Source organism: Equus caballus, chromosome 13 (genome assembly GCF_041296265.1).
Source record: "Equus caballus isolate H_3958 breed thoroughbred chromosome 13, TB-T2T, whole genome shotgun sequence".
In the NCBI taxonomy this organism is placed as follows: Eukaryota; Metazoa; Chordata; class Mammalia; order Perissodactyla; family Equidae; genus Equus; species Equus caballus.
In genome coordinates, this window is record NC_091696.1 from 3,384,003 (window position 1) to 3,411,122 (window position 27,120).

General features: G+C 40.6%; 1 protein-coding gene across 4 annotated transcripts in view; it reads left to right on the forward strand.

Moving 5' to 3' along the window:
- The window catches only part of SDK1 (sidekick cell adhesion molecule 1), an 857,904-nt gene that overhangs the window by 665,725 nt on the left and 165,059 nt on the right, over nt 1-27,120 (forward strand). For all 4 annotated transcript variants that reach the window (XM_070231391.1, XM_070231392.1, XM_070231390.1 and 1 more), the window contains exons 18-19: nt 23,222-23,337; nt 25,018-25,210. In XM_070231391.1, the coding sequence (XP_070087492.1) occupies nt 23,222-23,337; nt 25,018-25,210 (309 nt within the window). The remainder of the gene's footprint in view (nt 1-23,221; nt 23,338-25,017; nt 25,211-27,120) is intronic.

A 27,120-nucleotide genomic window follows, 5' to 3' on the forward strand; every position in this document is an offset into this window, starting at 1 on the left:
AGTATACACACACACACACACACCCCCGAAACAGAAAGGTTCACGGAATGATAGTTACCCTTCCAGTGTGTGGTATTCTTTGGTATTTTCTATTCAATTCCATTCTGTTTCATTCCCTCATTCTTTAACAAATGCTGGCTGTCACCACTAATTTGATTTCCTGGTTCACTAATGCATTTGTGACCTGCCGCTTGCAAAACACTGAATTTGAGCAACACAGGGTGTTTGGTTGAGCTTATCTTGCATCCTTTTCAGAAGAAGCTTCCACTAGTCTGTAGGATGCATCAGAGTCAGGCTCGAAGAAGGCGTCCCGAGGGAGATATGGCTGAAGCCAACGATACGAGACAAAGAGTGGGGATGTGAGCGGGGCAGGCCGAGGCACAGAGCTAAGATTTGGGGACTGGAGGAGGGTTCCAGCACCTGGGTCGGTGCAGACGACCTCGTGAGAAAGGAGTGTTCCCAGGATAAGACTTGCCCTTCAGCTGCCGCTAGAAGACACAAGGAAAAATGAGACCAATCGTAAATTACTGTGACCAGAGTATTGTTTTGTGAGGTAGAGACCGGTCTTCCCTACAAGCCTGGGAACCCTTTGAAGGCAGGGGCTGCGTCTGACTGGTCTTATTTATGTTTTATCCCCAATCCAAGCACAATGCCTGACACATACACAAAGCATAAATAATATTTGACTAATAGATATCTGACAGGTGCTTATTGTTTCTATTTCAATTTCCGACGCTGTGCCAATTTAGTCTCCGTATCCAGCATGATGCCCTCCCTCCCCTCCTGACTCTCCTTGTCTCGGAGGCTCTAAGGAAAGCCCAGGGCCTGCTTGCTTCGTCCCCATGCGGTGTACCTCCCTGGCCTAAAAACTGCTCCCAAATGCGTTCTCCTTAGTGCCTAGTGAAAAAATGGGAAAAGTAAGTTTAGAAAGGGACACACAGAACTTTTTAAGTGTTAAAGTATTTTCTTATGCAGGCCATTGAAAAAAGATAGTCGAGCTTATTTGTCCAAAATTTGTCATCCTAATAATGTGTTAGAAATGTTAATACAGTGGGAACATTCAGGTGTATCAAAACCGCAAGAAGCGTAACAACACAAGAACCCAGCCGTGGCCTGTAGCATCTGGAATCAGCGATAACACCTGGCACGCAAATTCTAATATGCACAGCCACGCGGTAATGTGTAGCCAGCAGCTCTTCCACGTAATGAGCTCGCTTCTCCCCTGTTTGAAAGGCATGTACGTTTAATTCGATGGGATTACCTGGAGAAGGAGATGCCCATGAACCCCACTAAGTTCTGGATGGACACTTCAGTCTCTGATATTTGAAATCATATACTTTAAGGATAATGAAAAACAGAGTGTGCAGTTGTGGCAAAGACATGAAGATCCATGTGCCCTTCCACAGTGTGGAGGTACCGCTGCGGGCAGCTGCCCAGCCAGCAGCTTCCTTCCCAGCGGCCGGAATGCAAGCAGAAGTGAGGGGACTGTTTCCTAGGCAAGGTGGGCCCTGACTGGTCACATGCAAGGCTGCCCACCAACCAGGAAAACCGACCTTGCGCTTGAGGACAGTGAGAGATGAACTGTTATTTTGGGAAGACGCTGAGATTTCACGGTTTGTCTGTAGCAGCTAAGGTAGTGTTACTTTAATAGATGCAACGGCGCACATTAGAATATAGAAATTTTGTGGAAGAATGCACTATAATTTCCTTCTGTGCTAAGTTCAGCTAATTTTACAGCCTGTACTGGGCTCCTTAGCATCTTTAGGTTGGGTTTGTGTTAGTCTGATAGACAGTAATAAGCAGGATGCAGGAGTCAATCATTTTCCGACCTCAGAGGCCTGGACACCCATATCCCCTGTCCCGTGATGGCCCCTGAATTTCTCTGTTGGCACTGCATAGCATCACTTTATTCATTTTATCTGACATGTTGTGAATCTCCAAAACATCAGGTAGCTCCGTGGTCAGTGCAGGTTTATTTTGATTAACCATTATTTTAAACTGATTCTGCCATTTATGGAGATTGAAGAGAAGATGAATTGTAATGATAGACTAGCATTTACTCAGGGGTGTTGCAAATAAGCTTTGCAAAATAATATTGTTTGAGTTCTTGAATGAAATATCAAAAATCAAAACACCCCGTGTCTCTCTTTTCAGCTGCAGAAAGTAGTTCATGAAAAGTGCCTGCCCGGCATAATCTCAAATTCTGCAGGCTGTAAATAACAGTAGACGTTCCTGGTAGAAAAAGTGGAGAAGGTAGAAAAGAAGCTTATGGGGTTTTCTGCCAACTAGTTAATTAGGCTCCAGATAGAATGAAAATAATAACTGAAGGAAGAATGGTGGGATGGAGAGAGAGGAGGAAGAAGGAAAGAAGAGAAAATAAGCAGCAAAGAAACTCTAGAGCAGTGGTTCTCCAAGTCTGGTCCCTGGACCGGCAGCATCAATTTGCTAGAAGTGCAAATTCTCGGGCCCTACCCCCAACCCACTGATCAGAAACTCTGGGGGTGGGGCCTACCATTTGCGTGCCGGCCAGCGCTCGGTGATTCTGATGCATGCTCTGATTTGAGAACCACTCCTCTAGAGGTTGGTGGGCAGAAGCCTGTAACACCAAAGAATCAAACCAATCATCGCTCCCACCTCGTAATAGAGGAGGTCAGTCCCATCTACTGGAGAAAAGCAACAGCGCCTGGGAACCATCACATGTGATATGTGTGATCACCATGTGTGCTGGGGATTGTGGGGAGAGTGGTGCCTCTCAGAAGAAACCTCAACTGTGTTTTTAGAAACTCTGATGTTTGGGTAGGAGGCTAAAGTCTTCCTTGAAATGAAGGGCATGACTTGGAAAAGAAAGGATATGGGTAATGATCAACTGGCAACTCGAGGAATGAGCTCTTTGGACCAAGGTCAACCCATGAGAATACACGAATGTTTGGAGTTGACCAGGATTTCAGAACAGCTTCTTGTCCCTATGTATGCCTCCAGCATTTTGGAAGAAAGTGAGGCTAGGGTGGCCACCCTTATTTCAGGTCAAGCAGCTTGATCATCTTTCAGTCATCTTTTTATTCTGGCTTTGATCTGTTTTCCTCTCGAGGTGAATGAGATTTGTGTTGGAATAATAGGTTTATGACAAGGAGGGGTCTCATCTCAGAAAGCATAGGAAGAGCACGTTCAACTCTCTTCACCTCTCTTGGAAAATGAGGGGTAGAGAGGGAATGCATAGACGAAGCTATAACACTCGCTAGCCAGCAGGGCTGCAGGTTCTTCCTCTCAGGGGGAAGCGCAGAAACACAGGCCTATAATTCTCAGGAAGCAGCCACCTTTGATCATGCAGGACAAGCCACATCCTACCAACCTCATTTCCTTTTGGGGGAGGTTACTGAGTCAATAGGTCCAAATACCACATTCATTCTGTAGCTTGATTTTCATTCATTCACTCAGTAAACACCCTTATGGCTAAGATGGGCAAGTATGGATTGGGTGATAAAATAATTAGATTTCTAGGGACCAGCTATGCCCAAAGAGTGTAGTTTACTTGATTGACCAGCTCTTGGAGGGTGACTCCACTTGCAAAATCTATCATTCTTCTGGGCTTTTCTTGGTCAACACTTCTGTCAGTGACAAGGAGGGAATGGAGATGGCGTGCCTATCAGATATGCAGGTGTCACAGCTGAGAGGGGTAATTCATGTGTTCTATCCTCAAATCAGAAATAAACTGCTTTGTTAGACTGATGGTTGAAATCAAGTTGAAGCATAAAAGGGATAAGCCAAAATACGATATTTACATACACACAACCAATTGTGTGACAAAAGGATGGGAGACACAACTTGCCAACAATTACCATAAAAAGACTTGGGAGGTTTAGTGGAGCACAGATCCAAGGAGAGCTAGAACCATAATCTTAATCTCTCTAAGTAGATGACACATTTCCAAATCAAGGCATATCGTGATGCCGCAGAATCCTGTTTTGGCTACATGCCACTTGGAGCATTGAGGCCAGCTCCAGGTGCCTCGCCATGAGGGATGGTGAAAAATCAAGGCTCCTCAGAGGAGGATAACCAGAACAGGCAGTGCTCTGTAAATCCTGTCATATGGGAAACAGAGAAGAGAAACAAGGTGTTTATTTGGCCTGTAGTAGTAAAGCCTTGCTGGCTATTTTTGTGGCTTTCAAATAGTCTAACAGCCATATGTGTGAGGAACGGTTTACCCAGGAGACAGACGGGGATCAGTGAGCAGAAGTTGCAGAAGGAAAAGTTTTAGTTCAGCCTAAGGAAAACCCCCTTTATAATGTATGGCAGAGGTGCAAGTTGACTTAAAGAGCAGGATGGTTGGGTCCAAGAAGTTGTGCCAGCAGTAGTTGAGCGGCCACCCGTCCAGGGTGCTGTGGGCAGAACTCCTGCACGGACGGGCTGGTGAACCACACGAGCTTAGAGGGCCCTTGCAGCTCCTCCTTCTCCAGTCTGCAAACCTGTCTACATCATCAACAGGACTGGTTGCATGGCCCAGGCCTCTGTGAAGCTTCAGAGAAGAAGCATTCTTTACCAAAACTCTGGTTATCATAATTTCGGAGAACAAAGCCACGGTGTTGGGTTGAGCACATGTTATTTGAGTTTGAGTCCATGCCTTGGCACATACTCAGGTTGTAAAACCCCTCCTACTGTGTTTCCACCTGGAAATTCCTACTTAAAGATTTGGCTCAGGAGCTGTCTCCTCCATAGGGTTTTCCTTAAGGAAATTCACGCTGACCTTCGTTGTAGCACGTTTTGCATAGAATTACAAATGTCTGCTTCCCCTACTTGACCCTGAGCTCCATGAAGGCAGGGACCTTGAACCTAGATTCATTATATAAATACAGAGAAAGGATCTGGTTTCATATCAATAGGCCCCTAAATATTATATTTACACATGTATACACATACATGCATGTATATATTTACCTATACACATGCATATAAATGTGTGCATAGGCACATGCGCTTATATATATATATACATGCATGTGTGCATAGACATATAACATGTGCACATATCCTTACACATAGATGTGTGCATATGCATACAGATGTAAAAGTGTGCATAAAATATACATGTACATATACATGCATATACACATGTATATGTGCATGCCATTACTGGGAATAAAATTGGCTTCTCTGTGTGTAAATGAAAATCTGAAGCCGAAATATGAAGTATTCCAGCAAATAATAATGCTTATAAATTGAACTAGTGCATTTTACTGTATCATCAGTTTGTACTCTTACATCACAGTGTTTCTAGCAAGGAAAGAAGAATACAAGTTTGCTAGCTAATTGCTCATAGTAGGGAGCCAATAGATTGTATCAAAAAAAGAGAGGACTTCGGGTCTATATAAACATATTAGTGTGTGTGTGTATATATGTATATGTATGTATATAAACATTAGAGCAAAAATACAAACCTTCCTAGTTACCAAAACATATGTCAAAAGAGACAGACAATAAAACAGGCCACATGGTGAAGCCAACACACACATACACACACACAGAGACATATTAATAAGCATATATGTAATTATAACATGGATATATTTATAACATATATATGTATGTGTACAGACAAATGACAGAACTGAAGCCAAATTTACTGATTCTATCAATAAATGTAATGGACTTAGCCTATAAAAATAAAAAGATTTCCAGATTGGCTAACAAAGCAAAATTTAACACTATGCTGTAAACAAGAGAAACCTGAAAGAAAGAGATTCATAAAGGTAAAAAGTAAAAGGATGGACAAAAAGTACCCGGACAAATACAAAGAAAGCAGGGGTCGTGATCTGGATACCCGACTAACAGAACCTATATAAAAAAAAATTTATAAAGACAAAGGAGAGCATTTTATAATGCTAAAGACTACAAGTCCCAATGAGGAGATAACAGTGATCAGTTATGTACCTAGGAACATAGCAAAGACTTCCATAAACCAGACACCATGGGAGACGCAAAGAAAAAGGAGAGACACTAATGAAAGCAGACTTGAACCTGCCTCTCTCAACCCAAGACAGAGGCGGACAAAGAGCAAAGTCAGTAAAAGGCTAGAGTACCCAAGTAACATGATAAACAAGGTAGAACTTAGACGCCAACTCTGAAGCCTGGCGATAGACAGCACACTTTCTTTACAAAGGCACAGGGAACAGTTATGAAGATGCGTCACGTCTTAGGCCACCGAAAAATCCCTAATAATTCCAAAGAACGCAAAGATTACGTCAAAGAAAAAGTTACAGTCTAGTTTCAGTTTCTGAAGATTGATGTGAAAATGCTGAAAAATTATCAGACGAAATTCAACAGCATATGAGAAAATAGATCACAGCCAAGTAGAGTTTATGCCAAGAATTCAGCTTTGACATTTGCCAACATTCAACACCCCTCCAGTAAAAACATATAATAAAATAGGAATTCATAGATATTTACTCAATATGGTGAACAGTGGATGTACCTCAGCCCCCAGATCTGTTTCCTGCCTCTGCTTAATGGGGAAACCCTGCAGGTGTTTCTGCCAAAGGAGGAGCCAGGGCTGCCCAGTCTCCTCCACTCTTTCACGTTGCGGTGAGAGTGTTCGCCAAAGCAATAGACAAGAGAAAGCAATTAGAGGCATAAAGCCTGAAAAGAAAGTGATAAAACTATTTGTACTTGCAGATAATAAGATTTGATATGTGGAAACTCCAAAAGAGCCCGTGGAGAAACTACTATAAACAATAGGAGAATTTACCTAACTAGCAAGTTTACAAAATCAGCATATAAAAACAGCAGACTTCACAAGCACAGACAAAACACAGCTGGAAGTTGTAATCAGAAGATCCTGCTTGCAATAGCAGAATAACGTTAGAATAGAATGGAAAAGGAGGGGCCGGCCCAGCGGTGCAGTGGTTAAGTGTGCACGTTCCGCTTCAGCGGCCGGGGGTTCACCAGTTCGGATCCCGGGTGCGGACATGGCACCACTTGGCAAGCCATGCTGTGGTAGGCGTCCCACATATAAAGTAGAGGAAGGTGGGCATGGATGTTAGCTCAGGGCCAGTCTTCCTCAGCAAAAAGAGGAGGATTGGCAGCAGTTAGCTCAGGGCTAACTGGAAAAAAAAAAAAAAGAATGGAAAAGGAACGAAAAGAAAAAGAAAGGAAAGAAAAAAACCTGGGATAAACTTAACAAGAAATGGCTAAAACCTGTGAAGAAAACTATAAATGTTCCAGAAAGTTATAAAAGTAGGTGTAAACAAACGGATGGACATGGCATGTTCTTGAATAAGAAGACAGCATCACAATGATGTTAGTGCTCCCTACCTTAATTTAGAAATGTCACATGATCCCAATAAAAATAGTATCAGAATTTTTTTCTGGAGCTCGAAAAAAGAATTTAAAAAGGTCATTCAGAAGAAAATGAGCAAGAATAGCCAGGAAAACCCTGAAAGAGAAAAAGCAATGAGGATGGAATAGTCCTCTGGCATTAAAACATGTTCTAAAGCTCTCTAGTTAAACAGTGTAGTATTGGTACATGAGTGGAAGATAAATGGAACAGAATAGAAAATCCAGAAATGGACCCAATTCCATGTGAAAAGCTAGTAAGAGCGACATCCTGGATGACTAATCAAAGACAGACTTTTTGATAAGTAGTATTGAAATAAGTGGATACCTATATGGAAAAAGATAAAACTGGATCCACTCCCCACACGATATACAAGGATACATTCCAAATGGATCAGAGATCAATGTTAAAAACGTGAAACCGCAAAACTACTAGAGGAGAACGCTAGTGAATTCCTCTATAACCTGGAAATGGGTAAAATTTCTCTAACTATGACTCAACATCTAGATGCGATAAGTAAAAAGATTGATAAATTTGATCACATAAAATTTTTAAAAAGCTAAAATATTCCGTATGCAAAAAAAAAATACAATAAGCAAAGGGGGGGAAGATAAATGGGAAATATTTGCAACTTACATCCCAGACAAATGGTTAATAGCTGTATATTAACAGCTTCTAAAATAGAGACGAAAAACACCAACAACCAAAAGAAAAAGGGCACGAAATAAGGAGAGAATTAACAGAAGTGCAATTGGCCCTTAACCACAGGAAAAGATGCCCAATTTTGCCCATAACAAGAGAAATACAAAATGAAGCTACACAGAGACACCATTTCTCATGCACCAGTTTGGTAAAAATTTGAAAATTTGCCAATGCTCTGTGATAAGACTCAAAACAGGGACCCCCTTTCCTTGCTGCTGGGAAGGCAACACAATCCCACCGCTGATTAGTTCAACCAGCACACGGGGTTGGAAGTTACAGGTGGTGGGAGGAAGTTGATGAGGAATGGAAATACGGACTTAACGTGTCTCCTCACAAAATGCATACGAATTACAAAGGAAAAAAGAGCAACTTTATCGAGGTGAAACCTGGCAGCAAGTACTAGAGTTTACCTCGGCGTGGGCTGGGACAAATCAAAACCGTGCACCGTGGAGAGGATGCGGTGAAAGAACGTGGCATCGCTCTGTGCTCTTCCTCCCTGAGACACGTAGCCCGAGTCTCATCGAGAAGAAACTTTACACAAACTCAGACTGAGGGGCACACTATCCAGTAAGTTATCCTGTAATATCCAAAATGTCAAGGCTGCAGAGGTCAAGGAAAAAGTGAGGAACTGTTCCAGACTGAAGAAGACCAAACAGTCACAATAACTAAATGCAATGTGTGATCTGGACCGGATCCTATCGCTCCAGAGGACATTTTGGGGGAAATAGGAGGATTCTAGACGAGGTGGCACTGTTGTACCAGTGGTGATGTCCTGGTTTCAATGGCTGTATTGTGGTTGCGTGGTGAATGCACTTGTTTCTAGGAATTGCATACCGCAGTGTTTGGGGGTGATGGGGCTTATGTTAGTAGCTCACTCTCAAACAGTTTTCAAAAAAGTCATTATATAATTTCAGATTCTCTGGAGTTTGAAATATTTTAAAATGAAAATTTTCTTTAGCATTTAAAAATGTTTCTAATTCTTTTTTCATTTACAATAAACAAAAACACGGGCCTGGCCCGGTGGTGTAGTGGTTAAGTTCTCATGCTCTGCTTTGGCAACCCAGGGTTCGTGGGTTCAGATCCTGGACATAGACCTACACACTGCTCATCGAGCCATGCTGTGGTGGCATCCCACATACAAAATAAAGGAGGATTGGCACAAATGTTAGCTCAGGGCCACTCTTCCTCAAGCAAAAAGATGAAAATTGGCTACAGATGTTAGCTCAGGGCCAATCTTCCCCTCCAAAAAGAAATAGATTAATAAAAATAAAATAAGCAAAAACCTATACAACGTCTCTTGCCTTTAACTAGCTAAACGGCATACCCTCTGACACACCAACTCTGTTTGTAGGAGTTTATTCCAAAGATACACCTGCCTACAAATGAGAAGATGAAAAGACGCGTCCAAGACCGCTCACTGCTGCACGGTCTGTGGTTCCACTGTTGGGATCTGTGGAGATGCCCGTCACTAAGAGGCAGGCTGAGTAAACTGGGGCATCCACACGATGGAGGACTATAGACCTGTAAGAAAAAGGAGGGTATTTCTAGAGCTATACCTACAAGAAAAGGAGGGTGCGGAAAGAGAGATTAGGCTTCTCGTTGACTTTCAAACCAAGTAAATGTATTTTATCTATTTATGAAACTAAATTGAAAACATCTATAAAAGAAGTTCTAAAAATTGAAGGCAAAATAAAGCAAATGAACATAGCTGTATATGAGTTGGTAATGTAACCAAATGGAAAGTAACATTTCACATAGATTTAAATCATGATAATTTGACTGTGCGTCCCTAGCAGGATATAATACGAGCACAAAATGAAAACCAAAAACTGGGGAAAAAGGTCTAAAACTGTTTTCAATGGTTATGTTGATGGTAGTAGCGTTGGGTGTGGCTTTTTAAGGCAATTGTATGAATATTGTGAGATAAAGCAGTTAAGTATTATGTTGATGTCATTGGGAACTGAAATTTTTGGCAAAGTTGAAACTCTAAATTTGAATTGGTAGTATGATGATTTTATCTTTAAAAAAAAGGAATTTCGTGTAAAAATGCCTAGAAATAACCAAGCCAGTAGCACTGAGCTTCCCTGTAACCACAAAAATAAACGGATTTTCTTGAGTGAGTGGATGATTCCAGGTCAGGAACAGATAATGTGTAAGATGAGTCCGGAAGATCTTGTCATTCAAAAAAGCAAAGAAGCTATCAAACAGTAGTGAGGGCTTGTCAAAAAGACTCACGTGCCAGCTTGAAGAGGCTCCCACTAGTTAAAGATGGGATAATATGAAAATCAATGATGATAATAACTGCAGTGGATTGAAATGCTTCAAACACATTTCAGTCCATAGATTCTTAACAATATATATTCTTAAGAGCCTCAATGGTCATCTTCGGAAAATGGTAGGAAAACTATTAAATACTGAATTTGTTTAGAACTTCTTGATCCAAAATCTCAAGATTTCTAGCAAGAAACTTGGTCTTGGTTGGTGAACATCACTTGTTCAATATCTGGTTTTATTCTTGAGACGGCTCCATTCAGACTCCATCAAGACTTCTGATAATGTGGTTGGGCCTAGAGGGTATTATACTAAGTGAAAGAAGTCAGATCAGACAGAGAAAGACAAATACTGTGTGATTTCACTTATATGTGAAATCTCAAAAACAAGGCAAACAAAACAAAACAGAATCAGGCCCATAAATACAGGAGACAAACTGGCGGTTACCAGCTGGGGGGTGGGTGAAATAGGTGAAGAGGATTAAGAGGTACAGACTTCCAGTTATACAATAAAGAAGTCATGGGGGTATAATATACAGCACAGGGAATATAGTCAATAATATCGTAATAACTTTGCACGGTTGCAGATGCTGGCCGGACTTGTGGTGATCATTCCGTAATACATGTATATATAAATAGCAAATCACCACGATGTACGCCTGAACCCATTAGGATATTGTATGTCAATTATACTTCAATAAAAAAAAGACTTTTAGTGATAACCTCTTCAAATATTTGGCAGTTGCCACGGACAATGAAGTGTTTGCACAAGTAGGTGGTCACAAATGCCTGAAGATTATCGCTTTTTCCCCAGTTGAGAGAATCTCCTTTCTTGCCGTTAACCAGAAGGGAGATAATTCAATCTCTTTAAATTATGCTTTCAGGGTGCAAGGTTTCTTTAGGTTAACTGCTCTTTCATTTCTTTGACAAATGTAATGTTGAATGGTTTTTGTGAAAATGTGAATGAATTTGGATTCTGATCAAATGTTTTTCATCTCAAGTATTTCAAAATAATGGGCATTTTATTTCCGTAGATCTACACAGATTCTGCTGCCAGTCTTAATAATTTGTCTTTAGAGTTCAAACATTGACTCCTTTAGAATTATAAAATTGATTATATATCACTAGTGAACAATTTTTTTTTTTTTTTTGAGGAAGATTAGCCCTGAGCTAACATCCATGCCCATCTTCCTCTACTTTATATGTGGGACACCTGCCACAGCATGGCTTGACAAGCAGTGCCATGTCTGCACGCAGGATCCAAAAGGGCGAACCCTGGGCCACCAAAGCAGAATGTGCAAACTTAACCACTGCACCACTGGGCTGGCCCCAACTAGTGAACAATTTTTAACTCCATAACAAAGTTGAATTTTTGCTTTGACTCCATCCACTTGACATGTGCATGTTAGTCTCTGGTCACAGGGTCTCGGCAGTTCTCTGTTGTATCCATTCAGGTGCTCAAGAATGTCACTTAAGTAAGCCACTTGGGTGCCAATAACTTATCCTTCAACAGATCTTTAAAGTGAGACCCATTCACCCAAAATAACAGCAATGATAATAATAATGCTTTGCTCAGTTCACAGCCTCTTGCAAAACTCTTCTTTTGGACAGCCCATGGACTTCAATTTGAAGTTGAAACAGAAAATAAGGAAGTTCCCTTTTTTTCCCTGAGGAAGAGTTGCCCTGAGCTAACATTTGTTGCCAATCCTCCTCTCTTTTTGCTTGAGAAAGCTTAGCCCTGAGCTAACATCAGTGCCCATCATCCTCTATTGTTTTGTACGTGGGACACCTCCACAGCCTGGCTGGCGAGTGGAGTAGGTCTGTGCCCAGGATCTGAACCTGCGAACCCAGGACACCAAAGCAGAGCACATGAAACTTTAAGCATTCGGCCATGGGGCTGGGCCTGAAAGTTCCCGTTTTTGAAGAATACTGTGAGAAGGTAAATGAATGGCATGTCAGAGGACCCAGAGACAAACTTAGTCCACATCAGTAAATCAAGAGTTTCCATTGCAGATCGATGAGTTACTGATGTTACTAACTGCACCTCACGTGTAGGATTATCTTAAATCCCTCAAAAAAATTCTTTGGTCAAAATTGGTATTCTGATGCCATTTCTTTCCCAAAGCAAAAAAACCCAAGTGAGACTGTAGCGTTTTGGATTTTGTTAGACTTACCATTCAAATAACGTCGTTTAATGAGGAGTTCAGGTCTACAGACCACCTCTCACAGAGGAGAGCTTCTCTGTGAATGAAACAATGCATTTCTCGAATCTCAGGCTTTTCCGATTGAATTTTGCTATGAAGTCTTTATACGTTTCTATCAGCATTGGTATACAAAACTTACAAATCTGTTCTCCAGTACTTTATTTATTCCCAGGGGTCCATTTAGCTGTGACTGCTTCATCCTTAGTAGCTTGTCTGCTGTGTGGTATACTCTGGTGCCCCGGTCTAGCTCGGTTCCTGTGGGTGACACACCCATCCCCAGTGCTGGCACCTGGCCTGCTGAGGGCTCACAGCTGTAGACCTGGGAACTGTCCACTGCCAAGAGGAACTGCCTCACCTAAGGGGACACCCCTCCCACGGGTCAGCCTGTGGCCAGTGGCTGGCTACACGGAGCCTAGAAAAGCCCAGTCTTCTGGTTCAGACAACTCAAAGGGACGTCCCTGCTCCGGAGCTCCCGGCAGGATCCGCTGAGGCCTCACGGTCAGCCGCTCCTCTGCCCGGTCCTGGCCTCCTCACTTCCTTATACGTGCGTCTACTGAGAGCCCTAAAGCTTGTACAGGCAACTCTTCATGGCCAGGGTCTGTTTCCAGGGAGCTCAATCTGAGACAGGTATGTTTTTCGCAACATAAATAATGTTCTGAGCATTTCTCTTGAAGGAATCAAACTAGTGGTATGTACCAAGTGCAGTTACTACCATCAGTACCCCCCAGTCAGCAGTGGGAGCTTTTCTCATTTCCTAACCTTCTGGACTAAGTTTGTCTCTGGGTCATCTGACATGTCATCCGTGTAGCTGCTAACAGTGTTCTTCAGAAGCAGAACCCTTCCTGTTTCCTGTGCTTCATTGGTCCCAGACATGTTGCTGACAGTTTCTATGCAGCCTGGCAGAATGAGTGATTCCGCAATGGCAGGAGGAGTTTTGCCTTTAGCTGTTACATGCAGGGCATCGTAACAAGCTTCTTGGACTCAGTCTGATACAGTTATAACCAAACTCACAGAAACCCATCCTTCTTATTTTGTACCTGCAGACAATTTTCCCAGTTCTAATCTTTTTCTGTGTAAGATCGATGCTTTTGGGGAAGGGTGCTGGCATAATTTGCCCGGCATCATTGGTTCATCTGATTCCTTTTCCATCAAATAGTAAATGTAAGCTGAAGAAGGAGAAGATTGTCAGAACACACAATCTGAGTTATAGATCATCCTCATTATATTCCCTGGGTAGAAAGTTCTTTATGATTCTTATTTGGTGTACCTAATGAGTTCCCTTTAATCAAAAAGTTGCTCATAATGGTCAGGAAATATGTGTTTATAAATATAAAATACTATTAATTATATTGACATAAATAATTTAAATAAATATTTCTATATTTAAATATAAAGCACATAAAGTGGGCTGTAAGCCTTAATGACTTCAGAAATCCACTTTTCAAAGAGTTTTGGTTACACACATCATAAGAATGTTTTCAAACAAATTGGGTTGAAAAATCAAAAAAATGAAGCATACAGTAAGCAATATTGACACATTTATTTTTATTTGATTAACGAATTAAAATTATGAAAAATTCATGACATATAAATATTCATTATACAATCTCTGATCCAAAATATTTTAAAAAGTCAATTATTTGAAGCTGTAAAACCCCATAGTCTTCTTTAATGAGTTGATTTATGTAGCTTATTATTTTAAAACATTTTTTAATTTCTAAAAACAACGATCATTTTGAAATCCATAAATAACCAGATCTTGCTGGATTTACGTGACTATCCAGGAAGAAAGGAAGGGAAAGAGGGAGGAGAAAACTTTTTTAATCATTCACATTTTATCGGGAGCCCCTAATACCAGGAAATAATCATAAGCATAATCAAATATATCCTCTACATATGACGAGGTGAAAATACTGACACATTCATTGAAAAAAATACCCACACACACTGAATAGCAACAACAAAAATTCACTGATGATAAGAAACTTCCAGTTAAAGTTCAGCTCCGCTTGATAAGACGGGCCGGGGGGTGTCAGGGAAGCACTGTGGGGCTCAGCCGCCCAGAGGCCTCTCTGCCCCAGATGCTAGAGAGAAGGTGCATGATAATGACGGGATTCAGAGAGATTACAGAACAAGCCATATGCAGAGTTTTATTTTTTAGATAGACTTTATTTTTAGAGCAGTTTTAAGTTCACAGTAAAATCAGACAGAGGGGACAGAGATGTCCCATATAGCCCCTGACCCCTCCACTGTCAACATCCCCCACCAGATGGGACGTTTGTTACCAGTGACAAAGCTACACTGACACATCATTATCACCCACAGTCCATCGCTGACGTTAGGGTTCACTCTTGGTGCTGGACATTCTGTGGGTTTGGACAAATGTGCAGTTACACGTATCCACCATCACAGCATCATACAGAGTAGCGGTTTCACGGCCCTAAAAGTCCCCTGTGCCCACCTGTTCATCCCTCCCTCCTCACCCCTGGCAGTGACTGATCTTTTACTGTCTCCATAGCTTTGCCTTTTCCAGAATGTCGTAGAGTTGGAATCATAAGCAAGGTAGCCTTTTCAGATTGGCTCCTTTCACTTAGCAATATGCTACGTGTACACATAGTTTTCAAATAGAATTCCAACAGTTGCAAAGTTTGGAGTGACTGTGGACAGTGCTTTACCACTATGAAAAACTGACATGAGCACCTCCTGGCCCACGTCTAAGCCTGGTGGGGCCACTCTGCCCTGTGACGCCTCCTACTTGACATCTAAGAAGTCCTGTCTTCAGGGACAAGAAACAGCCATGGGTTTAGGTTGCAGACGTCCCCATAAGGGATGAAACTCCTGTGTCTACAGCTGTTTTCCTTTCATGTGTCATCATTAGAGCCCATGGTTGCTGGGTGCATCACGACAGAGCTCCTTGTCCTTGGTGTGAGAATCAAGACGGTACCGAATGGGTTTAGCCTTTGTTGCATTTAAGACTGAGCACACACTTGGGTCTGTGCTTGGGAATTATCTAGTGAAAATGGATTTTTTTGAGCAGTGAAAACTACAAAAGAGCATAACACCTGTCACGTTACCAGGCCTCTTCAGGGCCTGTTGTTAGGAGCAGGGGAAGAAGGGCACTTTAAATGCTAATTATCTGCGGAGATAATGTCCTCAGAGGCCTTATTTGGAGCAGCAGGCGGCCACAGCTTCCCACCGAGATCTTGTGTGAAGACCGAAACCCACGTCTGTGAACGCGCGTGGGCCTCCACTTTTCTGCACAGTGGTCGCATGTCAGAGACGCAGCCCTTGTCTTTTCTCAGAAGAGAAATAATTAAGACCTTTCAGTCAAAACTACTCCTTTATTGGAAACACTGTCAAGAAGGATTTACTGGCTGTAGGTCTTTTTCTCACTCGAGAGAATTTTTAATTCCATTGTCCACAAATTTGTGAGTCACTTCTGACTACCATAATTAGCAAAAAGAGAAGCCGAAGGATCTGAGAATAGAAGAGGGCTGAGAAGAATGGGCGATTTTTTGATAAAGCCCAGGGGGGGAGAGAGAAAGGAACCTGAGGTCTTACAACCTCCATCCTGTGACTTTGGGATGCAGAGTGTGCAAAAGGGTCAGACTCTGAGCTCCGATGGGAGGATGGCGCAGGCACAGTGATTCTTATGTCTCGTGACTGTGCCATCCCAGGTGATGAGAGGAGGGAGGAATCGCCTTCTTAACCGGCCCCACCAGGGTAGTCATTCCTGGCTTTGTTCTGAGACCACAGCGGGTCCTAGAGAGGCACTGACTTTCGGATGAGGAGCAGGGCCAGGGAAGAGCGCACCTCTCAACGTGACTATTTTGTGGCGCTGTTTGGTTGACTGCTGCATTGTCCTTTTTCTCCTTACTCCCCTCTCCCTCCTTTCTTTCCGTGGAGACTGTGCTGGTAATCCAGGCTGCATAATGAACTTAGAGGTTTAAGACAACACCGTTAAATTATATCTCATGGGTCTGTGGGCAGGACTTTGACACGACTTGCATGGGGGGTTCCTCGTGCCCCCATGGTGTCACTCAGTCAATTGGCAGATGGATTGGGCTGCTGGTTGGGGGACAGGGGGTGGAAGACAGATTCACTCACAAGTTGGTGCTGTAAGGCTGGGCTCCCCTGGGATCGAGCGCCTGCACATGGCCCCTCCATCTCCTCGAGGTCATTGGACGTCTTACACGGCTGCTCAGGGCTTCTAGAAAGGATGGTCTTAGAGATGAGGAGTGGAAGCTTCTAGTTATTAAGGCCTGGGTCATATTCTATTGATCAAAATAGTCATAGAACCTGCATTCAAGGGGGCCAAACACAGATACCACCTCTATATGGGAAAAAGCATCCGAGAATTTGCAGCATTTTTTAAAAGTCAGATTTATTGTGGTATAATTACATAGAGTAAAAGCCAGCCTTTTGAGTGTACATTTCTGGAAGTTTTGATAGATACATACTGTCCACAATCACTACCACGATCAAGATATGGAATATTTCTATCACCCCCCAAATTCCCTCGTTCTGCCCCTTTGTACTCAAAGTTCTACCCCTTCTCCCAGCCCTTGGCAACCGTTGATGTTTTCTCTCCGCTTTCAGAGTATCATATAAATGGAAAATCCCAGCATGTAGCCTTTTGAGTCTGGCCTCTCTCTCTTAGTATAACGTGTTTGAGATGCTTCTGTGTTGTTGGCCAGTACACGTGGTTTGCTCCCCGTTACTGCTGTGTTCATTCCATTCCATGGAGGTACCCCCGTTTCTTTACCTGCCCGCCAGCTGAAGACATTTACGATGTTTCCAGTTTCCGGTGATTATTAGTGAAGCTGCTCTAACGCTTGCATTCACGTTTTTATCTGAACTTATGCTTTCCCTTCTGCTGCATAGATACCTAGGAGCAGGATTGCTGGGTTGTGTGGCTAGTGCATGTTTAACTTCGCAAGAAACTTCCAGAGTGTTTTTCCTGGGGGCTGCACCATTTTGCATCCCCATCTAAAAGTATGAGAGTTTCAGTTGCTTCACGTCCTCACTGAAATGTGGCTGTTGTTTGTTTTATCTCAGCCCTGCTAGTAGCTGTATAGCGATATCACATCACAATCTTAATTGCCCTCATGCCCAGTGACGTTCAGGATCTTTTCACATGCTTATTTACCATTGTTATATTTTCATTGGTGGAGTAGCTATTTGATTCTTTTTGCCTATTTTTTATTTGATTTTCTTATTATTGAATATTAAAAGATTTTTATATATTCTGAATAAAAGTTCTTTATCAGATATCTGTCTTGCAAATATCTTCTCCCGCTCTGTGGCCTGTCTTTTCATTTTCTTAACAGGTGTCTTTCATAGATAGAAGTTTTCTATTTTGATGAAGTAAGATTTATCAATTTTTTCTTTTAGGAATTTTGCCCTTGGTATTGTATCTAAGAAATCTTTGCCTAACCCAACATCACAACTATTTTTTCCTAGAAGTTTTATAATTACAGGTTTGTATTTAAGCCTGTGATCCATATCAATTTTGAGTTAGTTTTTGTATATGGTGTGAGGTATGGATCCAGAATTTTTTTTTTTTTTTTTTTGCATATGGATGTCCCTTTTTTCCAGCACCAATTGTTGAAAAGGCTATCCTTTCTCCATAGAATTGCATTTGTACTTTAATCGAAAACCAATTAAGATATATGTGAGTAATTTCTGGACTCTGTGTTTCCTTGATCAATGTGTCCATCCTTTCTCCAATAACACTCTGCTTTAATTACTGTGTATTTATAGTTAGTTTTCATATCATGTAGTGAAGATTGTCTGGTTTTTTTCTTTTTCCAGAATTGGTCTGGCTATTCTAATTACTTTGCTTTTCCATATAAATTTTAAAGTTAGCTTTTAAATTTCTAAAACATTCTAGCTGCGATTTTGGTTGGGATTGCGCTCAACCTATACATCGGTTTGGGGAGAGTTGACGTCTTCGTTATGTTGTCTTTTAATCCCTTAATATGATCTGACTCTGTTTACTTAGGTCTTTGACATCTTTCATCAGTGGTTTGTAGTTTTCAGCATACAGGTCTTGCACATGGTTTCTTAAATTTATATCAATTTCATGTTTTAATAGTTATTTTAATGTTACTCACTTTTCAATTTTAATTTCCAACTGTTCATTGCTCATGTTTAGAAATATAATCGACTTTGTATTTTGACCTTGTAGTCTGTGATCTTGCTAACCTCAATTCTAAGAACATTTAGTTTGTAGACTCGGGAATTTTCTACATTGACAATTATACTGTCTGTCAATAGACAGGTATTGGGGGTTTTTTCCTCCTTTTCAGGCTGTATGCCTTTTATTTGTTTTTTCTTGCATTACTGCACTGGCTTGCCCTTCCAGAATAGGAATGGTGAGAAAGATAGCTTTGCTTTGCTCCTGATCTTAGGGAGAAAACATTCAGTCTTTCATCTTACGTAAGATGTTAGTTGTAGGTATTTAAGGATGCCCTTTAGCAAGTTCAGTAAGTTCCTTTCAATTCCTACTTTGAGGTTTTTTTTAAATCACTAGTGAATGTTGAATTTTGTCAAACGCTTTTTCTAAATCTATTAAGATAATCATATGGGTTTTTTTCTCTCTTCTGTTGATATGGTGAATTACCCTGATTGATAGTGGAATCTTGAACTAGCCTTGCATTTATAAGATAAACCCCACTTGATCAGGATAAATTGTTGAGGATTTTTGCACCTGTGTCCATGATGCGTACTGGTCAGTAGTTTCCTTTTCTCTTAATGTCTTTTTCTGATTTTGGTGTCAGGGTAATTCTTCAGAATTGCTTTTATTTCTTCTTCAAATGCTTGGTAGAATTCACCAGTGAACCTTATGTGCTTAGAGTTTTCTTTGTTGGAAGGTTTCAATTAAGTACTCAAATATTTAGTAGCTGTAGGACTACTCGGTTTATCTATTTCTTCTTGAGTAGATTTTGGAAGTGTGTTTCTTTTAAGGAGCTTGTCCATATCATGGAAATTGTTGAATTTATGAGCAGAACAATGTTCAAAATGTTCCTATTCTTTTAATACAGTAGGATTTGTAGAGGTAGCCCCTAATATTGATGATATTGGTAATTTGTGATTTCTCATTTATTCTTAATCCGTCTGGCGAGAGGTTTATTGATCTTTTAAAAGGACCAGCGTTTGACTTCATTGATTTTCTCTACTATGTTTTTATTTTCATTTCACTGATTTCTGCTCCTTTTCTTCACTGTTTCCTTCCATCTGCTTGTTTTTGGTTTAATTTACTCTTGTAGATTCTTAAGGTAGAAACTTAAGTTCTAATATGAACATGCAAATGCTGTAAATTTCCCTAACCTTTCTGCATCCCCAAATTCCGATATGTTGTATTTCCATTTTCATTAAATTAAAAATGCTTTCTAATTTTCCAGGTTACTTCCTCTTTGACTCATGTGTTATTTTGAAGTGTATTGCTTAATTTCCAAATATTTAGGGATTTTCCACATACCTTACTGTTCATTTCAGGTTGAATTCTGTTGGGGTCATAAAACATACATTTTGTGAGTTCAATTATTTTTAGCTTGTTTAGGTTTGTTTTATAGCTCAGATGTGTCTATCCTGGTTAAGTTCCATGTGCAACTGAAAAGAATGTGCAGTGTGCTGTTGTTGGGTAGATTTTTAAGTAAATATCATGTAGGTCAAGCTGCTTGATGGTGTTCTTCAGGTCGTGTATATCCTTACTAATTTTCTTCGTCTACTTTTTTTGAGAAAGGAGTATTGAAGTCTCCAAATATAGTAGTAGATTTGTCTGTTTTTCCTTTCCGTTTTATTAGTTTTGCCTCTAGTCTTTGAAGCTCGGTTGCATACAAATTTAGGATTGCTAAGTCTTCTTGGTGAATCGACCACTTCATCATTCATAATGTCCCTCTTTATCACCAGTTTTATTTCTTGGTAGGATATCTACTTTGTCTGATATTACTACAACCACTCCAGATTTATTTTAATTGGTGTTTCCATGTATATAGTTTTTCTTTCTTTCTTTCTTATTTTTGTTTTTTACTTTTAAGCTGTTTATGCCTTCATATTTAAAGTGAGATTCTTTTGGACACCATATAGTTGGGTCTTGCTTTTCATCCAACTGACACTCTGTCTTTTATTGGTATGTATAGACTACTTACATTTAATATAACTATTTATATGATGGGATTAAAATCTACCATCTGCTAATTGTTTTCTATTTGTTACCTCTCTTATTTTTTTCCTTGTCTCTTCTTTTTGCCTGCCTGCTTTTGGATTAACTTGGTATTTTTATTACCTAATAAATAATTACATTATTTTTTTCCACTCTTGCCTTATTTATATCTCTTTTTCAAACTTGTTTAGTGATTGCTCTGAAGTTTAAAATATATATCATTAATTAATTATAATTTGTCTTGATATATACTATATCTTTAGTGCCATTGTAGCTAATTATTTTACTCTCACATATGTTTTAAGCCCACAATAAATTACTACTAATTTTGCTTTCAATGGCCAATTATTTTTGAAAGTGAGTCAAAATAAGAAAAAAATACAATATATTTACCTTCATTTTAACCATTTCCAGAAATCATCATTTCTTTGCATAGATTTAAAGTTTTGGTATCTGTCTGATATCATATTCCTTTAACATTTTTCATAGTTCAGGTCTGATAGTAATGAATTCTTTCAGTTTTTGTCTTTCTGAAAATACCTTTATCTTGCTTTCATGTGTAAAAGCTATTTTCACAGGACATAGAATTCTGGGACAATAGTTTCTTCTACCAGTACTTTAAAGATATCGCTTCATTACCTTCTGGCTCACATAGTTTCTTGTGAGAAGGCTGCTGTAATTCTCATCTTTGTTATCTCTATATATGTTGTATCTTTTTTGTGTGTCTGTAGCGCATAAACATTCTATACTCCCATGCTAGCCCACATTCAGCATCTAACAATTCATTAAGAAATTTTAGCTGAATTTTCCTTACCCAGTTGTATGATGTCCATTGTCTCTTTCTCTTCTTCTCTGTCATAGGTGAGACAGCACTCACATCCTTACTCCTTGGAAAGACCCATCTGTTCTTATATTTCAGATTGCTCAGTTTCCCTCTGACCTCAGCTTTCTTGTGGGCTCAAGAAAAGTTATGATTTTGTAGTTTATTCAGCTTTTTCTTGTTCTGAGGTGGATGTGATGTTCTTTCCAACTTTCTACTTCCTAGACGTAGCAATCCCTGTGGCCATTTTTAATCCACAAATATTGGAGAGATGCTGAGAGGTAGGACAGTTTTCTTTTTGGTGACTTGTGGAGGGAGGGACCAGAGGATATCATAGCCAGAGTATAGAGTATATGGGGAAAGAAAACATGATTTGGAAGAGTAGACTTGAGAGATGTGAATGGCTTTTATGTTTTTTTCATCTCTGCCTAATGAGATGAGCTTTAGAAAAAGAGAATAATGAAAGGTGTAGTAATTTTTAGCAGGACCATGCTCTGTCCCACGTGTTCTGTGCCAGGAGACCCTTGTCTTTGTTTCTTTACCTTGAGCTGAAGGATCCTTTGAGCTTTTGTCTCTTACTTTTGAAACAAGCTCTTAAGGAACCAGGACCTTCGTTTGCACCCTGAAGAAAGTTTGGTGGCACAGTCAGTGGGCTAGCCCTCTCTTTAGAGGCCACTGGGGTTATCATCCTTAAAAAGCTAGCCATGTCACATCACTGCCTTTTTCAGAACCATGGGGTTCCCCATTGCCTATCTCATCCGTTATCAGCCACTACATTAGGCATATGAGGCAATCCCCAAAGTGACCTGTCCACTTCCTCAGCCCAAGACACCCATATCTAGCCACGCTCACTATTTCTCACCATTCACCAGGTTTCAATACCATGCCTTTGCTCACTTCATTTCCCCAGATAAGAATGCCTTTCTCAAGGCATTCCCTCTTCCAAGGTCTACCCTTTCTTCCAGACCTAGTCCGAGTGTCTCCAGCTCTGAAGCCTTCCATACTTTCCTAGGGCAGAGTTGCTTGTCCTGCCCTCTGTGTTTACTGCTCCAAAGAGTGATTTGCCTGTTTCAGTTCCATGAGTATCTCCCCTAGGATGGGACTTCCTGGAAGGCAGGCCGTTTGGCAGGTATATAATTGGGTTCAATATAAACTGTTCAGTAAAAGAAAGAAATGGAAATAAATAATGGAATAAACATTTGAGTGGAATAAAGAAACAATGGAAACATTTTAAAATGGTGGCCTCTGTGACAAAGACAAATTTAGTCTCCAAATGAATAAACAGCAATACATATGAGAGGGAGATGATTTTTTTCATATAAAAGATAGTTTGACTTGAAACATATTGGTATACAATGAGGGAGGTGGATTTCTAGATGAAACCTTGTCTTGATCTCAAATATTGGGTAATTGGAAGACAAGTCAGAGAAAGCTTTCGTTTATATCAATCTTAGGATCTCTACGAAAGGCTCAATCATGGAATGAGATGATCCAGTCCACCTTTCTGCCTATGCCTTAAAGAATTCTCCAACAGAAAATGAGAAACAGCCCAATTTTTTTTCTTTGTAATGCCACTATTAGCTTCGAAAAACATTCATCATACTTTCCTGTTCTCAGCGCTGTAATTGCCTGTGAATCGTGAGTGGCAGCTAAGAGTTTCTTTTTCGTCTCTCCTCCCTGCTGTGCCTCCCACCATTTGTTTTGCTGTTTCTGATGACTGCCTTGGAACAGTGCCTACTGCGCCCCCACAGAACGTGCAGGCGGAAGCTGTGAATTCCACAACCATTCAGTTCCTTTGGAACCCTCCACCTCAGCAGTTTATCAACGGCATCAACCAGGGATACAAGGTACATGGCCTCGGTTTAGCGCCTCTGGGTGGCTGTCGTGGTACATCATGCTCTTGTGGTCAGTGAAGAGGCCGCTCACCTCTCATTTTACCAGGAACCCGTGGCATCAAGCTACAGAGCATGTTGACCTTGATGGGGTCACGGAGGTTTTATCAACAGCTATACTGGCTCAGAAACTCAAATTACTAGTTTTCAAGGGGATGGTTCACACATAACAGAGCCATTTCTTACAAGAAAGACCATTCACTTTAAAATTGTCAGTGGGAGATCTATCTCGGCTGATTGGAATCAACATTCGTACAAACTACTTCTTCCTGAAAGGGAGTCCTCTCAGAACACAGACTTAGAACGAGGGACGCTGGCTGCGATTGAGTGACATTTCTATGAAGTAAGGACCTTTATTCCTCCCCTCTCTCTACTTTAGGGAAAGCTCTGTTTATAGAACTGAGACCAGTTGATTGAGGGTACCTACCTGGATTGATTTAGAGACACTGACAGATTCCCAGCATGCAACCTCTCTCCATCCTTAGCTACCAGAGTACGTTACCTTCATAAACATAGAGTTTGTCTTACCTTTTAGATCACCTTCTCCTGGGTGGACCCGGGAGCCCATCTTAATTTTACCTACAGCACATTCACTAACCTTCTGCAATGACCAGTAAAGTCAGGGAAGATCATTGTAGAGAAGAGATTCCATCTAGTTTGCTTGAATACTCGGTATTTCGAATTCAGTGTTATTTCTTCAGACACACAGTTCATTTTTTTTCCATTTGGATTCAACTTATGAAACACTTTTTTTTCGCTAGAAAGGCAGACATAGCTAGAAATTTACCCCTCCTTTTCTTTTACCCCCAGAGGTATCTATAGTCAGAAGATTTTTTGGAAGGAAATCATATTGATCAACCAAGATGATTTTGCCTTCTTGACTCTCCTGTCAAGTGTTATTGGCAAGACTGGAGTGTTCATTCCATGGCTTAGTTGTTAGTTTTATCTATATAAATACACTTTTGTGTCCTGCAGGATGTCAACTTTCGGACCTAATTAACCCTGGAAATGTTTGGTGTCAAAGGAATTAAAAGTCACACTCATATGTAATGTTGCCCAAACATTAAAACAACTTCCCTTGGAATATGTATATGTACCATATTTCCTTACAATTGTAATCGGCCTCCTAAAATCCTTCTCAGAAAACTAGTGTGATAGAAATTATAAATAATTCAGACTGTTCCCATTGAGTCAAGGGCTTCCTTTTGAATCAGAGTAGGTGTCTATCTAGAAAAATATTTGTATTTATCTTTCATTTTACTGATTCAATTGAATAACAGATGGTGTTGTCTTTCTTCCTTACTGTTAAAAAAATGCATGTTCTATAACACGTTTAAGTGAAGAGAAGCTGAACGTTTGAGGAGTGTCGGCTATTCCAACATGAGTTAAAGTAGATACTTATATAAACATATATAAAATATATAAATATACATATTTGTATTCGGTAGTCTATGAGGTATCCTTTAAACTCAGTATTTTTCAGTGAGATTATAAAATGTAGAGTTTATGGAGTTTCTCAATTATGACTTTACTTTCTTTGAAAACAGTGTCATTGTAAAATAAAACTCCAATGCAGACTTGAGAGTGAAGACATGCAATTAACAAGGATCGCTTTTTCAACCTCTTCCCTCCCAGCTCCTAGCGTGGCCAGCTGATGTCCCTGAGGCCAGCACTGTAGTCACCATTGCTCCAGATTTCCATGGAGTCCACCATGGGTATATAACTAACCTGAAGAAGTTCACGGCTTACCTCACCTCGGTCCTGTGTTTCACCACTCCGGGGGACGGGCCTCCCAGTGCGCCTCAGCTCATATGGACTCACGAAGACAGTGAGTAATCCTTTGCCCTGTGTCGTATCAACAGCCATAAGTCAGTTGTCAAAGAGGTTCGGACCATTGCCATATCCAGCTCTGGGCGAGAGCAGAGAGGGTCATTAGGAAACTCCACGTTCTCAGTGTTCACAGTCTGCGCATCCTGGGGCGACAAGTCACTGAGCAGTATTAATACTGTTTGGCGGCAGGTGGTCTTTGGAATATGGAAGGAAGCCTGGCTAGAGGAGGAAGCTCTGAGGGCAAGAAGGTGTCTAGTTCCAGACGTGGGGTCAGCCTTTGGTCTTGCTGGTCTTCCTTTTACTCAGCTTTCAAATTCTAATCCCCTTACCTTCTTCTTGAATCCCCCTCAGGCCTTCCAGCCCCTGCTCTCTGACCCTCCCCAGGGGCGTTTCATTCGAGCCCCTCTAAGCCCTTGACTGTCCATTATCCCCATCTGGTCAATTCAAACCAGCTCTTCTCTGCTCTCAGGCCAACTGATGCTTCTGGAACACATTATCTAAGGAAGTCATCCTGAGAAAATGATCACATATGTGCACAAAGATTTATATACAGGGAGATCATTACAATTATTAGTAATTGAAAAAAAAAGGGAAACATTCAAAGCTTCCAACGGGGGATAATTGAAAAACTTATGGGATGACAATACAGTAAATATTTTGTAATTATTTTTAAAAGTTTTGAGAGAAAATAATCATGATCTACTGTTATGTGAAAAAAATAGTATACAAAACTATATGAGATCCAAATTTTAGAAAAATGCACTTGTATAAAACTATATGAGCTGAGAAAAGATATTGAAGGAAATATGTCACAATTTTGACCGTTATTATCTCTATGTGGCATGATTATGAGTATTTTTTACATTTTTCTTTGTATTTTTCTGCATATTCTCATTTCTACAATGAGTATGTACTCCCTTTATAAGAAGGGTTATAACTAGTATAAGTTAAAAAAAAAAAAGTGAGCCAAGGTTGCCACTTTTCTCTCCTCCAACTTCTTCCTCTCGCAACTCAGCTGGACTCTGTGTGTGGTCCGGCCTTCTCTACTTATCTCTACTTGGTGCAGTGGCCATTTCTCTGCTGTCCTGCTCCCTGAGGCTCTCAGCTTCCCTGTCCTCTTAGCAGACGGCATTTACAGAGGTCAAGGCCATCCAAGATGAGCTTCCTCACTTTCCCCTTCCATCTCAGAGTTTCCCTTGTTCTTATTCTTGCTCATCTTCCCTCTTCTCTCAGAGGATGAAGAGTCTGACCTTTTCTCAACCCACAGATATACTCAGGTCTCCCTCACCTGACTGTGCTGCCCCCTTGAGTCACCCAATTAGCTCCTTATTTCCTTTCGGTGTAATTGATTACTCTGACCTCCTAACCTCTGACACTCCCCATAACCCTTGGCAGCCTGGCTTTCACCCCACCACCTACTGTAACCGTGTGCTGTTGGCTTAAGGTTGTGTCAAATTAGTGACACAGGAAGAATAGAAATGGATTTCTTGAACTTTCAAGACCAGTGACCTTCCTTAAAAAAGATAAAGTAGAAAGTAACTCTGCCACTATTAACTGATCCTGGAAGTTCTTCTCATACACTACCTTTGATCTACTCTCTGTTTTTTGTTTAACTGAAATTTCTACTGAGATAATTACAGATTTACTTGCAGTTGTAAGAAATAATACTGAGATCCCATGTACACTTTGCCCAGTTTCTGCCAATGGTAACATTTGCAAAAGTATAGTATAATATCACAGTGAGGATATTTACACTGATAAAACCCACCAATCCAATTTAGATTTCTCCAGTTGTATTTGTTCTAGTGTGTATGTGTGTGTGTATTTAGTTCTATACAACTTATCATACGTGTAAGTTTGTGTGTCTACTACCACAATCAAGATGCTAAATGGTTCCAACACCGCAAA